At 57.2% G+C, this 16,022-nt stretch overlaps 2 protein-coding genes across 2 annotated transcripts in view; both read left to right on the top strand.

Annotated features, from left to right (window-relative positions):
- GRIN2D (glutamate ionotropic receptor NMDA type subunit 2D) overlaps positions 1-7,079 on the top strand; it is a 52,523-nt gene extending 45,444 nt beyond the window's left edge. The window contains exons 10-12 of the mRNA XM_064381082.1: positions 4,575-4,762; positions 4,960-5,192; positions 5,742-7,079. Coding sequence (XP_064237152.1) covers positions 4,575-4,762; positions 4,960-5,192; positions 5,742-7,079 — 1,759 coding nt within the window. The remainder of the gene's footprint in view (positions 1-4,574; positions 4,763-4,959; positions 5,193-5,741) is intronic.
- A 297-nt stretch (positions 7,080-7,376) lies between these two features.
- Positions 7,377-15,536, top strand: GRWD1 (glutamate rich WD repeat containing 1). The gene is made up of 7 exons (XM_064381080.1): positions 7,377-9,317; positions 9,823-9,940; positions 10,119-10,278; positions 12,075-12,288; positions 12,428-12,570; positions 12,800-12,997; positions 14,362-15,536. Exons 1-7 carry the CDS (start codon positions 9,131-9,133, stop codon positions 14,677-14,679), a joined length of 1,338 nt encoding a protein of 445 aa, XP_064237150.1. The 5' UTR covers positions 7,377-9,130; the 3' UTR covers positions 14,680-15,536.
- Positions 15,537-16,022: the final 486 nt, after the last annotated feature.

The following is a 16,022-nucleotide window of genomic DNA, read 5'->3' as shown; positions in this document are numbered from 1 at the left end:
TTTTTTGAGATGGAGTCTTGCTCTGTCACCCAGGTTGGAGTGCAGTGGTGGGATCTCGGCTCAGTGCAACCTCCACCTCTCAGGTTCAAGTGATTCTCCTGCCTCAGCCTCCCCAGTACTGGGACTACAGGCGGTGCAACCACGCCCAGCTAACTTTTTGTATTTTTGCAGAGATGGGGTTTCACCATGTTAGCCAGGATGGTCTCCATCTCCTGACCTCATGATCCACCCTTCTCGGCCTCCCAAAGTGCTGGGATTACAGGCGTGAGCCACTGCGCCCGGCTATTAATCTTTTGTATTTTTAGTAGAGATGGGGGTTTCACCATGTTGAGCAAGCTGGTCTCAAACTCCTGACCTCAGGTGATCCGCCGACTTCAGCCTCTCAAAGTGCTGGGATTAGAGAGGCAAGCCACCACGCCCATGGCTGAGTTTTAATAGACATTTAGGGACCATGAGGGGATGGTGAGGTGGATGCGAGAGGGGAGGGAGGCAGTATATCCCAGAACAACTGAGCAAACCATTGAAAGTGAATGCTGTCAGCACTCCTCTCCCTGAAATCTCTCAACTATTTCCACCACTGGAAGCCTTGATTTTTAGCTTTCTCCAAACTGCAACTTGAGTCTCTCCTTCCACTCCCATTTGTCCTCTAAGGACCCCTGGAGACCCTCCTTCCATCTTCTCCCAGTCCCAGCTCCTCCATTCCTCCCCCTCAGTCTAACTCTAGAAACTCCATTTTTTTCCCATTTAAACATCAATAGCAATTCACCTTTCGCCCCCAAGGGCATTTTCCTAAACAAAGAGAAACATGGAGAAAAATTACAGTTGGCCTACTAGGCAGAAGTGCCTGCCGGCAGTTGCGGTACTTTTCTCGCCCATCCTTGTCTCCAGATGTCAGCTGGGAACTCCCTGTTAGGATCTATATATTAATTCAAACCGCATTCTCCAGCCGTGGGATGATGATCGCTCTCCCCAGGTTTCTGCTAATTCTCCGGAGCTTCACATTCTCCACACCCAAGTGGTTTTTTTTTTTTTTTTGAGACGGAGTCTCTCTCTGTTGCCCAGGCTGAAGTGCAATGGCCTGATCTCGGCTCACTGCAACCTCCACCTCCCGAGTTCAAGCAATTCTCCTGCCTCAGCATCCCGAGTAGCTGGGATTATAGGCGCCCACCACCACACCTGGCTAATTTTTGTATTTTTAGTAGACGGGGTTTCGACATGTTGGTCAGGCTGGTTTCTAACTCCTGACCTCAGGTAATCTGCCCACCCTGGCCTCCCAAAGTGCTGGGATTACAGGCGTGAGCCACCGCGCCCAGCCTCCACTCCCAAGTCTGCTTCCACTATAGATACATTCAATTTGGGGAATCCACTCCCTGTCTGTCCCCCACTTTAGAGTGTATGGACTAATTTAGTCCTTTTCTCTGATTTCCACGCAACCAACCACACACACAAGGCATTTATATGTGAGCCTGTGAGTGTGTGGACAGAGCTTTTCTGAAGGTTTGGGGACACCAGAGGACTTACATCAACAGACAAGCTAACCACTCAAACTGGAGGTTAAGTATTCTTGCCTGGAAGATCCTTTGGCTTCTCTGCCACTCAGCATCCAGCTGCTATTTTTTCTTTTCTTTTTTTTTTTGAGATGGATTCTCACTGTCGCCAGGCTGGAGTGCAGTGGTGCAATCATGGCTCACTGCAACCTCTGCCTCCTGGGTTCAAGCAATTCTCCTGCCTCAGCCTCCTGAGTAGCTGTGATTACAGGTGCACGCCACCACGCCCAGCTAATTTTGTACTTTTAGGAGAGACGGGGTTCCACCATGTTGGTCAGGCTGGTCTTGCACTCCTGACCTCGTGATCCACCCGCCTCGGGCTCCCAAAGTGCTGGGATTACAGGTGTGAGCCGCCGCGCCCGGCCTTGACGCTTGTCTTTATCTATCTTGTCTTCCCAGAACTGTGCTTGTCCAAATTAGTTAAATTACATAAAATGTGGCCAGTCGAGGTGGCTCAACTGGAGGAATCCCAGCAGTGTGGGAGGCCAGGGTGGGTGGATCACCTGAGGTCAGGAGTTTGAGACCAGCCTGGCTAATATGGCGAAACCCTGTCTCTACTTAAAATTCAAAAATTAGCCGGGTGTGGTGGTGCACGCCTGTAATCCCAGCTACTTGGGAGGCTGAAGCAGAAGGATTGCTTGAGCCCAGGAGTTTGAGATAAGCCTGGAAAACAGACAGAGACCCCGTTTCTAAAAACAAAATAAAATAAAAAATATAAAAATAATATAAAATATACCTCATACCTCACCTGTCAGATCATAAGCATTTATCTGATACCACAGAAGAGTTACACAGTATTCCTCTATGTGGATTCATTTATTCACTCATTCATTTATTCCGCAAATATCTATCAACCCCATCCTATGTGCCAGGAACTGTACCCCAGCCACAGCTGAGAACGAGAGCAACTGTGACCCTGAGGGGCTTGCAGTCTCATGAGGAAGGTTGAGATTAATCAAACAACCACAGAAATAAAGGTAAAATGACAGCAGTTGTAAATGAGAGTGATAGCGGTATGTCCCACGGTAAATACATCCATGAGAACTAACTCCACAGCCCTGCTCCTCTTCCCACCAAGTCTTAGAAATCAGGGCCTAGGGCAGGTGAGGTGGCTCACGCCTGTAATCCCAGCATTTTGGGAGGCCAAGGTGGGTGGATTAACTGAGGTCAGGAGTTAAAGTCCCGGCCTGGTCAACATGGTGAAACCCCTTCGCTACTAAAAATACAAAATTAGCTGTGTGTGGTGGCGCATGCCGGTAATCCCAGCTACTTGGGAGACTGAGGCAGGAGAATCTCTTGAACCTGGAAGATGGAGGTTGTTGCAATGAACTGAGATCACGCCACTGCACTCCAGCCTGGGAGTCAAGAGCGAAACTCAGTCTCAAGGAAAAAAATTAATGAGGCTGGGCACAGTGGCTCATGCCTGTAATCCCAGCACTTTGGGTGGCCAAGGCAGGAGGATCACTTGAGCCCAGGGGTCAGAGCCCAGCCTGGGCAACATGGAGAAACCTGTCTCTACAAAAAATACAAAAAATTAGCTGGGTGTGGTGGCGCGCGCCTGTATTTCCTAGCTACTCGGGAGGCTGAGGCAGGAGAATTGCCTGAACCCAGGAGGCGGAGGTTGCGGTGAGCCGAGATTGCATCACTGCACTCCAGCCTGGGTAACAAGAGCGAAACTCCGTCTCAAAAAAAAAAAAAAAAAAAAAAAAAAATTAGCCGGGTATGGTGGTGTGTGCCGGTAGCCCAGCTACTCAGGAGGCTGAGGCAGAAGGATGGGTTGAACCCAAGAGGTCAAGGCTGCAGTAAGCCATGATGGTGCCACTGAACTCCAACTTGGTCAACATAGTGAGACGTTGTCTCAGGGAAAACAAAAACGAGTTCTTAGACTACATAGAACAATGCCTGGCACAATATGAGTGACCATTCACTCGCATTATTATTTTTTTCCATTTCCCCTTCTAAGCCTCCTCTTCATTTATTTATTTTGAGATGGCATCTCTCTGTCTCACCCAGGCTGCAGTGCAGTGGCCCGATCTTGAATCACTGGAACCTCCGCTTCCCAGGTTCAAGCAATTCTTCTGCTTCAGCCTTCTGAGTAGCTGGGATTATAGGTGTCCACCACCACACCCAGCTAATTTTTGTATTTTCAGTAGAGATAGGGTTTCACCGTGGTGGCCAGGCTGGTCTGGAACGCCTGAGCTCAGGTGATGCACCCACCTTTGCCTCCCAAAGTGCTGGGATTACAGCCGTGAGTCACCATGGCCAGTCTCAATCCTCTTTTTTTAAAATGCAAGAGTAAATGGAACCTTTGGTGGGCTATGGTGAGGACTAAAGGAGTAACTATTTCATTAACAGTCACACCTAGCACTTCTCCAGCACCTCCTTTGCATAAGATACTATCTAACATTTGCCTGTAGTCCCTGCTCCTGGGGAGGCTGAGAGGAGGATCGCTGGAGCCCAGGATTTCCGGTGCAGCCTGGACAACAAAGCCAGACCCTATGTCTTAAAATACATACTTCTGGACCGAGCACGGTGGCTCACGCCTGTAATCCCAGCACTTTGGGAGGCTGAGGCAGGCGGATCACTGGAGGTCAGGAGTTCGAGACCAGCCTGTCCAACATGGCTAAACCCTGTCTCTACTAAAAAATACAAAAATTAGCTGAGTGTGGTGGTAGGTTCCTGTAATCCCAGCTATTCGGGAGGCTGAGGCAAGAGAATGGCTTGAACCCAGGAGGCGGAGGTTCCCATGAGTTGAGATAGATTGTGCCACTGCACTCCAGCCTGGACTGAGCGAGACTCCATCTCAAAACAAAACATACTTTTGCAAAACTCTGAAGGGAGATACTGCTGCCATGCCCATTTTTCTGATGTGGAAACTGAGGCACAGAGAAGTGCAATGATTTGCTCAAGAGCTCAGGGCCGGTTAGGATTTGGAGCAGTTGGAGGTTAGAGGTGAGGAGGTTCCAGGCCTGGCAGTGAGGGCATCTGGGTGAGACTGACCCTGCCCTCCACTCCCCCTCCCCGCAGGAAGCTGGACGCCTTCATCTATGATGCTGCGGTGCTCAACTACATGGCCCGCAAGGACGAGGGCTGCAAGCTTGTCACCATCGGCTCCGGCAAGGTCTTCGCCACGACAGGCTATGGCATCGCCCTGCACAAGGGCTCCCGCTGGAAGCGGCCCATCGACCTGGCGCTGCTGCAGTTCCTGGGGGATGGTGCGGCTTCGCGCAGGGATTTCTACAGTGGAGAAGGGGAGGGCGAGACCCCTGGGTTCCGGGGAAGAAATGGGCGAAAACCCGGACACCAGGGTCTGAGGGAGGAAGGGGCTAAGGAAGGGCTTACATTCCCACCTCACCGGCGAGGGTCATCAAAGCGTGCTCATAGCAGGTGACTTTTGACCGCCCCTCCCCAGATGAGATCGAGATGCTGGAGCGGCTGTGGCTCTCCGGGATCTGCCACAATGACAAAATCGAGGTGATGAGCAGCAAGCTGGACATCGACAACATGGCGGGCGTCTTCTACATGCTCCTGGTGGCCATGGGCCTGTCCCTGCTGGTCTTCGCCTGGGAGCACCTGGTTTACTGGCGGCTGCGGCACTGCCTGGGACCCACCCACCGCATGGACTTCCTGCTGGCCTTCTCCAGGGTACGGGGCGGAGAGGGAGGCGGAAAGGGGGAGATGTCGGGGAGATGGAAGGGGGAAGGAAGAAGGTAAAGCGGGCGGAGATGGGAGTTGCGGGTCGAGATAGGAAGAGTGGGCAAGAGGGCAGGAGAAGCAGGCAGGGAGCTGGGCGCGGAGGCTCACGCCTGTACTCTCAGCACTTCAAGAGGCCGAGGCGGGCGGATCACCTGAGGTCAGGAGTTCAAGACCAGCCTGGCCAACATGGCAAAACCCCATCTCTATTAAAAACACAATTAGCCGGGCGTGGTGGGGGGCGCCTGTAATCCCAGGTACTCCAGAGGCTGAAGCAGGAGAATTGCCTGAACCCGGGAGGCGGAGATTGCAGTGAGCTGAGATCGTGCCACTGCACTCCGGCCTGGGAGACAGAGCAAAACTCCCTCTCAAAGAAAAGAAAAAAAAAGAAGCAGGCGGGGAAATGGAGAGGAGGGAGGCACGGGGGTGGAGGGAAAGTGGGGAGGCAGGCAGGCGTCCCGGGCACCCCGCGCTGACCTCGTCCTGTCCCCGGGCCCGCAGGGCATGTACAGCTGCTGCAGCGCCGAGGCCGCCCCGCCGCCCGCCAAGCCCCCGCCGCCGCCGCAGCCCCTACCCAGCCCCGCGTACCCCGCGCCGCGGCCGGCGCCTGGGCCCGCGCCTTTCGTGCCCCGCGAGCGCGCCCCCGTGGACCGCTGGCGCCGGACCAAGGGCGCGGGGCCGCCGGGGGGCGCGGGCCTGGCCGACGGCTTCCACCGCTACTACGGCCCCATCGAGCCGCAGGGCCTGGGCCTGGGCCTAGGCGAGGCGCGCGCGGCGCCCCGGGGCGCGGCCGGGCGCCCGTTGTCCCCGCCGGCCGCGCAGCCCCCGCAGAAGCCGCCGCCCTCCTACTTCGCCATCGTGCGCGACAAGGAGCCCGCCGAGCCCCCCGCCGGCGCCTTCCCCGGCTTCCCGTCGCCGCCCGCGCCCCCCGCCGCCGCGGCCACCGCTGTCGGGCCGCCACTCTGCCGCCTGGCCTTCGAGGACGAGAGCCCGCCGGCGCCCGCGCGGTGGCCACGCTCGGATCCGGAGAGCCAGCCCCTGCTGGGACCTGGCGCGGGGGGCGCGGGCGGCGCGGGGGGCGCGGGCGGAGGAGCCCCGGCCGCGCCGCCCCCATGCCGCGCCGCGCCGCCCCCCTGCCCTTACCTCGACCTCGAGCCGTCGCCGTCGGACTCGGAGGACTCGGAGAGCCTGGGCGGCGCGTCGCTGGGAGGCCTGGAGCCCTGGTGGTTCGCCGACTTCCCCTACCCATACGCCGAGCGCCTCGGGCCCCCGCCCGGCCGCTACTGGTCGGTCGACAAGCTCGGGGGCTGGCGCGCCGGGAGCTGGGACTACCTGCCCCCGCGCAGCGGTCCCGCCGCCTGGCACTGCCGCCACTGCGCCAGTCTGGAGCTGCTGCCGCCGCCGCGCCATCTCAGTTGCTCGCACGACGGCCTGGACGGCGGCTGGTGGGCGCCGCCGCCTCCGCCCTGGGCCGCCGGGCCCCCGCCCCGACGCCGGGCCCGCTGCGGGTGTCCACGGTCGCACCCACACCGCCCGCGGGCCTCCCACCGCACGCCCGCCGCCCCAGCACCCCACCACCACCGGCACCGGCGCGCCGCGGGGGGCTGGGACCTCCCGCCGCCCGCGCCCACCTCGCGCTCGCTCGAGGACCTCAGCTCGTGCCCCCGCGCCGCCTCGGCGCGCAGGCTCACCGGGCCCTCCCGCCACTCTCGCAGGTGCCCGCACGCCGCACACTGGGGGCCGCCTCTGCCCACAGTGTCCCACCGGAGACACCGGGGCGGGGACCTGGGCACCCGCAGGGGCTCGGCGCACTTCTCCAGCCTCGAGTCCGAGGTATGACGCGGCCCCGGGGGCCCCACCGCCCCCTTGGTCAGCGCAGGCCACGGCCCGAGGGGGCGCCCGCAGTGGATAGGACCCGCGTGGGTTGGGAAGGAAAGCAGTGGAACTGGCTGGACCCCGCCTGGAGCAGCGTCCTGTGCCCCCTCGTTCTGAAGGAACCGCGAGCCGAAGAGGATTTGGTCCCCCAATTATTACCCAGCCTGAGAGCGAGGGGGCGGGGGCCTCGGAGCCCACCGGACATTTTTTTAAACCCGACAAGGGCTTTTTAACGTCACCAGATGGGGCGGGAGGTGGGGGGTCACGCCACTCCCGCGTCCCACCTCCATGCCCGGGGCCGTGGCCCCCACATCACTGTGCAGCTCCCCGGCCTCAGCCACGCCTCCGGGGAAGCCCGTTTTTAACCTTTCATCCATCAGGACTCAAAACTGTGAGACGCGTTCGCCAAACTGTGACCCCAGACCTTGGCCCCGCCACACAGAAACCCCTGACCCAGACTGTGACATCCGACTCCTAAAATGGTCATCTGACACCAGACTGTGACCCCTGACCCCAAACTGTGACCCGAACCCCAGACGGTGCCCCGACCAGACTGTGACCCTTGACATCAAACCGTGACACCCCCTCCTCCTCTTCAACCCTCGGGCGCTTTTCCTTACTCTGACCTAGGACACGTCCCCAACTGAAGCCCCGCCAACCCTTGCACCGCGATGAACCCAACCTCCCTCAAGCCAAAACTTCCCAACCTGCCGCACCTCTCGACCACCCCACTTGCCACCAACCACATCCTCTCCAAATCCAACCCTTATTTTCGACCCTTCAGTGATGACCCAGCAGACCTCCAAAAAGCCTCCTCTTCCCAGATCTCCAGCCTGGTCTGGGGCTGGGTTGCGGAGGGGAGGGTCTGGGAGTCCACACTTCACCAACCTCCCTTCCCACTCTTCTATTCCACATTGCAGTGTTTGGAATAAACCATGTTTTTATGCCTCCTCAGTCCAAGCCTGAGCTCCGTGTCTGTTAGCCCCCCTCAACTTCTCTGGGGGAAACAGAAACACAAAATTCCCACGGGAAGAGGAGATATTGTTAGAGAGAACAGAGACTCTGAAAGGAGGCGGGAAGACAAAGACCAAGAAAGAGGCAGTGGGAAGAGACCCTGAAAAGAGAAATCGAGAGGGTACTGGGGCAGATAGAGACCCCAAGAGAGTGGTGAGAAAGATCCTAGAGACAAAACATATTAGGATCAAAGGTATGGTTTTATTTCCTATGGCTATAGGCACCAAGGCTTGCTAGATTCTTAATATCCTGTTCATGCAGGCTAGGAGAGTGTCTGACATATCCCAGCCAATTCGCATTATCTTGAATGCTGTTAATCTCACCAATGAGAATCTATTTCTAACATTTCATTATGTCAATTAGCCAAACCACTGGTGCTGATGGACGGTAAAGAGAGTCGAATCACTTGTAATAGCTGCCCCCAGAGGGTGGACTATCTGATTAAGTGCTTGCTGACCGGAGCTGCAATGTAAATGTCTAGTTAGGCAATTGACTGCCCCTAGAGGGTAGATTGAACCGCCTAACTTACAGATAATATCCATACTGTCTACAGGAAGGCATTTTTGAAATAAGTTAAAGCCATCATAACAGGGAGAGGAGAAGAAACCGGCCTTATGGGTCCTCAGGGAGCAGAAACCCGGTCTCTTTGCCAGTGAGAGAGCAAATTTGCATATATGAATAATTAAGTAGAAAGAACGCTCTGGGAATCAAAGTGGAAGATGGGCGTAACAAGCCGCCCTTAGAACTACAACTCCCAGAAGCCCTTGCCACTACCGCGAGGAACAGCACCCAAAGTTACGCGAAGATGCAGTTTCTTCGTTCCTCAGGCTTCTCTTGCTGGCGCCATTACCTGAGTTCTCCCGCCTTTACGCACTACCCTCTCTAATTAGCGGTCCCGGAGGTTTCCAAGGTAACGGCGCAGTGCGGTGGATCTCATTAGACGGAAGGCGAAGCCCGGAAGTGACGCTCTTACCGGGCGTCGGCGGTAAGAGGGTTCGAAGATGGCGGCGCGCAAGGGCCGGCGGCGCACGTGTGAAACCGGGGAACCCATGGAGGCCGAGTCCCGCGACACGAGTTCCGAGGGCCCCGCCCAGGTCTACCTGCCCGGCCGGGGGCCGCCGCTACGCGAAGGGGAGGAGCTGGTCATGGACGAGGAGGCCTATGTACTATACCACCGAGCGCAGACTGGTAGGGCTGAGAGTCCGAACTCCAGGGTCTTGAGGTGGCTGATCCCGAGCCTTTTTTTTTTTTTTTTGAGATGGAGTCTCTCCCTGTCACCCAGGCTGGAGTGCAGTGGCGCGATCTTGGTTTACTGCAACCTCCGCCCTCCGGGTTCAAGTGATTCTCCTGCCTCAGCCTCCCGAGTAGCTGGGACTACAGCCATGCCACCACGCCCGGCTAATTTTTTGTATTTTTAGTAGAGATGAGGTTTCACCCTGTTAGCCAGGATGGTCTCGATTTCCTGACCTCATGATCCGACCGCCTTGGCCTCCCAAAGTGCTGGGATTACAGGCGTGAGCCTCTGCCCCCGGCCAGATCTCGAGCCTTTAACCTGAGAGATGCTCGGGAAGAGAAGGCTGGGCTCTAAGAGAGGTGATTTCACACCGGAGGCGGTTGATCCATGAGGGAGGTGGGGACTGAGATCTCACTGGCCAGTCTTAACTGTCCAGTAAACCCCTCCTTCCATCCCCAGGCGCCCCCTGTCTCAGCTTTGACATAGTCCGGGATCACCTGGGAGACAGCCGGACAGAGCTTCCTCTTACACTTTACCTGTGTGCTGGTACCCAGGCCGAGAGCGCCCAGAGCAACAGGTAAGACCCGAGGCTTTTCCAGGACGAGGAGGCTCAGTTTCCAGCCCCTTCCTCAGGACCCAGGAATTAGGGCTCCCAGTTGCTGCCTCTCCCAGACCCAGGAGTCTGGGTTTCCAGCCTGTCTCCTTCCTAAGAATTCTGGAATCTAGTGCCTAACTCACCCCCCACTTTCTCCCAGACTGATGATCCTTCGGATGCACAATCTGCATGGGACTAAGCCCACACCCTCAGAGGGCAGTGATGAAGAGGAGGAGGAAGATGAAGAGGATGAAGAAGAACGGAAGCCTCAGCTGGAGCTGGCAATGGTGCCCCACTATGGTGGCATCAACCGAGTTCGGGTAGGCATGGCCCCAGGAGCCTGCTCTGCGTTCTCTGAAACACACCCAACCCATTCTCTATGTCCATAACTCTCCCAACACCTCCTCGTGTCTTTCATTTTTTTTTCTTTTTTTTTGAAATGTAGTCTCACTCTGTTGCCCAGTCTGGAATGCAGTGGCACGATCTTGGCTCACTGCAACCTTCGCCTCCTGGATTCAAGTCATTCTCCTGCCTCAGCCTCCCAAGTAGCTGGTACTATAGGGGCCTGCCACCACACCCAGCTAATTTTTTGTATTTTTAATAGAGACAAGGTTTTTGCCATGTTGGCTAGGCTGGTCTAAAACTCCTGACCTGAAGTGATCCGCTTGCCTTGGCCTCCCAAAGCCATGGGATTACAAGCATGAGCCACCACACCCAACCTCCTTCAGTTTTTAGAAAAATCCAGCTGGGTGTGGTGACTCACACCTATAATCCCAGCACTTTGTGAAGCTGAGGTGGCGGATCACCCAAGATCAGGCATTCGAGACCAGCCTAGCTGACATGGTGAAACCCAGTCACAAAAAGTACAAAAAATTAGCCCGGCATGGTGGCATGCACCTGTAATCCCAGCTGCTCCAGAGCCTGAGGCAGGAGAATTGCTTGAACCTGGGAGGCAGAGGTTGCAGTGAGCCAAGAACGCGCCACTGCACACCAGTCTGGGTGACAGAGCGAGACTCTGTCTCAAAAAAAAAAAAAGTTTGAATGGTCAAGGCTGAGCACTCATGCCTATAATCCCAGCACTTTAGGAAGCCCATGAAGGAGGATTGTTTGAGATCAGGATTTCCAGACCAGCCTGGGCAACAAAGTGAGACCCCATCTCTACGAAAAATTTTTTTTTTTTTTTTTTTTTTGAGACAATTTTTCTCATTGCCCAGGCTGGAGTGCAGTGGCGTGAACTCGGCTCACTGCAACCTCCACCTCCCGGGTTCAAGGGATTCTCCTGCCCCAGCCTCCCAAGTAGCTAGGATTACAGGTGCATGCCACTACACCTGGCTAATTTTGTATTTTTAGTAAAGACAGGGTTTCTCCATGTCGGTCAGGCTGGTCTTGAACTCCCAACCTCAGGTGATCTGCCCACCTCAGCCTCCCAGAGTGCTGGGATTACAGGCGTAAGCCACCACGCCTGGCTACAAAAAAATGTTAAAAACCAGATGTGATGGTGCTCACCCATAATTCCAGCTACTTGGGAGGCTGAGGTAGGAAGAGCACTTGAGCCCAGGAGGTTGAGGCTGCAGTGAGTCTTGCTCAAGGGCAACAGAGCCGGTCCCTGTCTCGAAAACAAAAAAGTTTGAAGCGTCAGTGCAATAAGCATCTGGAGCCCAGGAGAGAGTTCAGGGCTAGTGGGTAACTGGAAACCTTGTGGCTGGACTGGGTATCCTAGTGAACAAACACAGAGGCAAGGAGATCCAAGGACTGAGCCTGTGGCCTTCCAGCGTTTAGAGGGTTACAGAGACCAGGAGCCTGAACACACTCCCATGGGCTGGCGGGAATTACAGCCTCGACTCCCAGGCATCTTGGAGCTCTGTCCTCCCACCTCAGCTCTCCCACCCACTCCCATCCCCCCATCCCCACCCCGTGGAGAGCCGTCCCAGTTACCATGCTGGTTTGGCAGGCTGTGGTTTCCTTCCCACAGAGGTTTCTAGGAGCTGTAGTCCCTGCCCTGGGAGATCTGAGGAACTGCGCCTCTGGTTCTCTGGGATATGGGGAGCTGGCAGTCAGTACCCTGATCCTCCTCTTCCCTTGCTTCACATCAGCCTTCCCCCTCGCTCTTCTGCAGGTGTCATGGCTGGGTGAAGAACCTGTGGCTGGGGTGTGGTCAGAGAAGGGCCAGGTGGAGGTGTTTGCACTGCGGCGGCTTCTACAGGTGGTGGAGGACCCCCAGGCCCTGGCAGCCTTCCTCCGGGATGAGCAGGCCCAAATGAAGCCCATCTTCTCCTTTGCGGGGCACATGGGCGAGGGCTTTGCCCTTGACTGGTCCCACCGGGTGCCTGGTGAGTCCCTGCGGTGTTCAGGAGTCCCCCGGAGGTGGGGGGAGCAGGGTCTGCATCGAGGCGGGGGCACTTAGACTCCAGGGAGGGGAGCGAACTGCAGGCAGTAGGGGCACGGTCATTTCCTGACTCCCTTCCCCAGGTCGCCTGCTGACCGGTGACTGTCAAAAGAACATCCACCTCTGGACACCCACGGATGGCGGCTCCTGGCACGTGGACCAGCGGCCATTCGTGGGCCACACACGCTCTGTGGAGGACCTGCAGTGGTCACCGACCGAGGACACGGTGAGGGAGGGCTGGGGGTCTGCTCATCTAGTTCTGATGGGGTTCGTGCCAGGGACCTAGAATCCTGGGTCCAAGGGAAAAGAGCTGGGAGCCTGGCGGAGATGTAGTTTCCATGCCAGGTGCTAGGAAAGGGGACAGTGAAAGAGAGTACCCCACCACTGGTGCCTGGGCTTCGCCGTGGGCTGTGGGCTGCAGGGCATCGGGACCACTTAGACTCCGCCCTACCCAGGTGTTTGCCTCCTGCTCAGCCGACGCCTCCATTCGCATCTGGGACATCCGGGCAGTCCCTAGCAAGGCCTGCATGCTCACCACAGCCACCGCCCATGACGGGGATGTCAATGTCATCAGCTGGAGCCGCCGGGAGCCCTTCCTGCTCAGTGGTGGGGATGATGGGGCCCTAAAGATCTGGGACCTTCGGCAGTTCAAGGTACTTTCCCAGCCTGATACCTGGGGGCTGGAGAAGCTTGCTCCCAGCAGGCCCTGGGGTTTGTAGGATTTTTCCTCCTTGAATGGTTTCATACACCCAGAGCTGGGAGAGCCCTTAGAACTAGACTTCCGCCTCTTCATGGTCCAGATGAGGAAACTGAGGCTCAGCAAGAGGAAGGGTGCTGCCTCTCCACTCGGGGTCACTCATTCTGCCAGGGGAACAGCTGACGAGATGGAAGGGCCGGGGCAGCAGAGACTACGGCTCCCATCTGCCCACAGGGAGAAGTACAGCTGTCTGTATGACACATGCTGAGAGCTTCAGGGAGCTGTAGATTTGTAGATGCAACTGAGAATCGGGGCCCAGCTCGCTCATGGTAGGAGAGCACTGAGGCACGGAAAGGACAAGAGCTGGTGTGACATGACAGCCAAGCCAGGGGTTGACGTTGTGGAGCTGGGAGAGGCGCTGGGCAGGAGGCGCAGCAGCGTCTGGCATCCCTCTGGACAAAGCCACAGCTTTGTGTGGCTCTGCCTTCCTGGGCTGCCATGATGTCCTCCTTTTCCCCCTCCAGTTTGATCATTTCTATAGCACCAGCCCTGGGGAGGAGCCTAGAGATGGATTCCAGCCCCCTGGCCCACCAGGGCACAGGGTCAGGCTTCTTGACCATTGAACTTCAGAGCTGCCTCTCCTCGTGAGAGAGAGGCTGGTTCAGCGGGGCCTGTGCTGTGGTGAAAGTGCTGTCAGTCTTAGTCTTCCTTTGGGTCGGCTTCCGGGGCTTGTGCTTCTGCCCCCTTTGAGGCCTTTGTGGGCTCTGCCGGGGGAGCTCTGGCACAGCCATGCCCTGCTTTTGTTGTTGTTTTGAGACGGAGTTTCGCTCTTCTTGCCCAGAGTGCAATGTCGTGATCTCGGCTCACTATAACCTCTGTTTCCCGGGTTCAAGCGATTCTCCTGCCTCAGCCTCCTGACTAGCTGGGACTATAGGCGCGCGCCACCACACCTGACTAATTTTGTATTTTTAGTAGAGATGGGGTTTCACGTGAACTCCCAACTTCAGGTGATCCGCCTCCCTTGGCCTCCCAAAGTGTTGGGATTACAGGCGTGAGCCATCTCTCAGATTTTGTGACCCAAGTTTCAGAAGGGCTTCTTTGCAGGTGAACCCCAGTTCCCAGCAGCCCCTGGGCTGGTCAGCCTTCTTAGCATCCAGAATTACCCTGTGTCCCTTTCCTGGACTCTGGGCTTGTGAGGGCTTAAGGGGTGGGGCCCTGGCTGAACCCTGAGTCTGGAGAGGGGTTAGGGTTCTGCCTGGGCCGCCCCCCAGGAGTCAGGCTGAGGCGTTCAGAGCCATCATTCCCATTCTGTCCCTCTAGTCCGGCTCCCCCGTGGCCACCTTCAAGCAGCACGTGGCCCCCGTGACCTCCGTCGAGTGGCACCCCCAGGACAGCGGGGTCTTCGCAGCCTCGGGTGCAGACAACCAGATCACACAGTGGGACCTGGCAGTGGAGCGGGACCCTGAGGCGGGCGATGCAGAGGCTGACCCCGGGCTGGCCGACCTCCCACAGCAGCTGCTGTTCGTGCACCAGGGCGAGACGGAGCTCAAGGAGCTGCACTGGCACCCGCAGTGCCCGGGGCTCCTCGTCAGCACCGCGCTGTCGGGCTTCACCATCTTCCGCACCATCAGTGTCTGAGGCGCCCAGTGGCTCTGCTGCTCTTGTTTCTGCTTGGAAACTGCTGTCAAGTTGGGCTCCCCGGGAAGGGGTTCCTTCAGGTCTGTTGACTGGGACTGGCCAGTCCGTGGGCTGCCATGAAGGATTCTGTTTGACAGATTGTTCTCTAGAAGGCCTGGGTGTGATGCCGTGACCCCTCTCACCAAAGAACTCAGTCTGACCAGGGCTCTGTAAGGCCACTCCCTCCCAGAGACTGGTGTGGCCTGCTTGTCGGTAGATTCCTTCCTGTCAGCGTGACCCATTTACCTCTGCCCCAGAACCCAGTTTTTCACTAGTTTGAGACGGAGTCTCGCTCTGTCGCCCAGGCTGGAGTGCAGTGGCACGATCTCGACTCACTGCAGCCTCGGTCTCCCGGGTTCAAGTGATTCTCTTGCCTCAGCCTCCCAGGTAGCTGGGATGACAGGCACCCACTACCACGCCCGGTTAATTTTTGTATTTTTAGTAGAGACAGGGTTTCACCATGTTGGCCAGGCTGGTCTCGAACTCTTGACCTCAAGTGATCCGCCTGCCCCGGCCTCCCAAAGTGCTGGGATTCCAGGCGTGAGCCGCTGCGCCCTGCTCAGGACCCAGTTTTGTCTGTTGGTTCCCAGCAGGGAACTCGGGGCCTGTGCAGTGATGCAGTGGCTGCATCAAATATGAGGTGTGGGTTCCTCCAACACAATTTGGTTCTGTCCCTTGTCTTCCCGACAGCTGGGTTTGGCCAGGATTTCCCAGTGTGGGGACTACGTGCGGCCCCTCTTCTCCTCCCTGACTAGAGGCTGGTACTGTGTGGGAGGAAGCCGGGCTCCTGGGCAGCAGTAAACGACCAGGAAGAGGTCTGAGGCGTGTGCTGAGACTGGTCCTTTGGTCACAGCCCCATGAGAAAACGGGGGGCAGTTTGAGGGCGGGGAAGAATTTGGCACCAGCTGCCCAACCCTCCGCCCGCCCACCTGGTGCCGCCGGCTCCTTTCTTCTCTGAGTGTCCTTCCATCTCGCACTCACTCCGGCTCAGTAAAAGGGGCCTCATCCCTGCTTCCCAGCTGCCGAAGCCTTCCTCTCCGGTAACTTGGGAGCCCCCATTTCTCCTTCCCTCTGCCTCCCCTTTTTCATGATCTCACGTTTCTTTCTTCTCTGTGTCCCCCACTTTCAGAGTCTCCTGTCCCCCACTGCCAGTCTCCCTGCCCCCCCAGTTGCTGTCTCTCCCCTCCACTGCTGTCTCCTGTCCAGCCTGCCTGGGCTGCGGCCCAGCCGCCCTGCCTGGCCGGCCTCCCTGGCTCCCCCTCTGCGGCTCTGAGCTAGCCCCACCCCCTGCCCCCCTCCGTCCA

The sequence above is a fragment of the Aotus nancymaae genome, unplaced genomic scaffold, assembly GCF_030222135.1.
Source record: "Aotus nancymaae isolate 86718 unplaced genomic scaffold, 86718_ANA_hifiasm-v0.15.2.pri h1tg000028l, whole genome shotgun sequence".
In the NCBI taxonomy this organism is placed as follows: Eukaryota; Metazoa; Chordata; class Mammalia; order Primates; family Aotidae; genus Aotus; species Aotus nancymaae.
The sequence above is the reverse complement of the archived record's forward strand: the minus strand, read 5'-3'. Positions and strand labels throughout refer to the sequence as shown.

Coding starts and splice junctions, on each gene's coding strand:
- GRWD1 (XM_064381080.1), top strand. CDS start 9,131: ATGGCGGCGCGCAAGGGCCGGCGGCGCACGTGTGAAACCGGGGAACCC. Junction 10,279..12,074: donor GTGGCATCAACCGAGTTCGG/GTAGGCATGGCC, acceptor GCTCTTCTGCAG/GTGTCATGGCTGGGTGAAGA. Junction 12,289..12,427: donor CTGGTCCCACCGGGTGCCTG/GTGAGTCCCTGC, acceptor TCCCTTCCCCAG/GTCGCCTGCTGACCGGTGAC.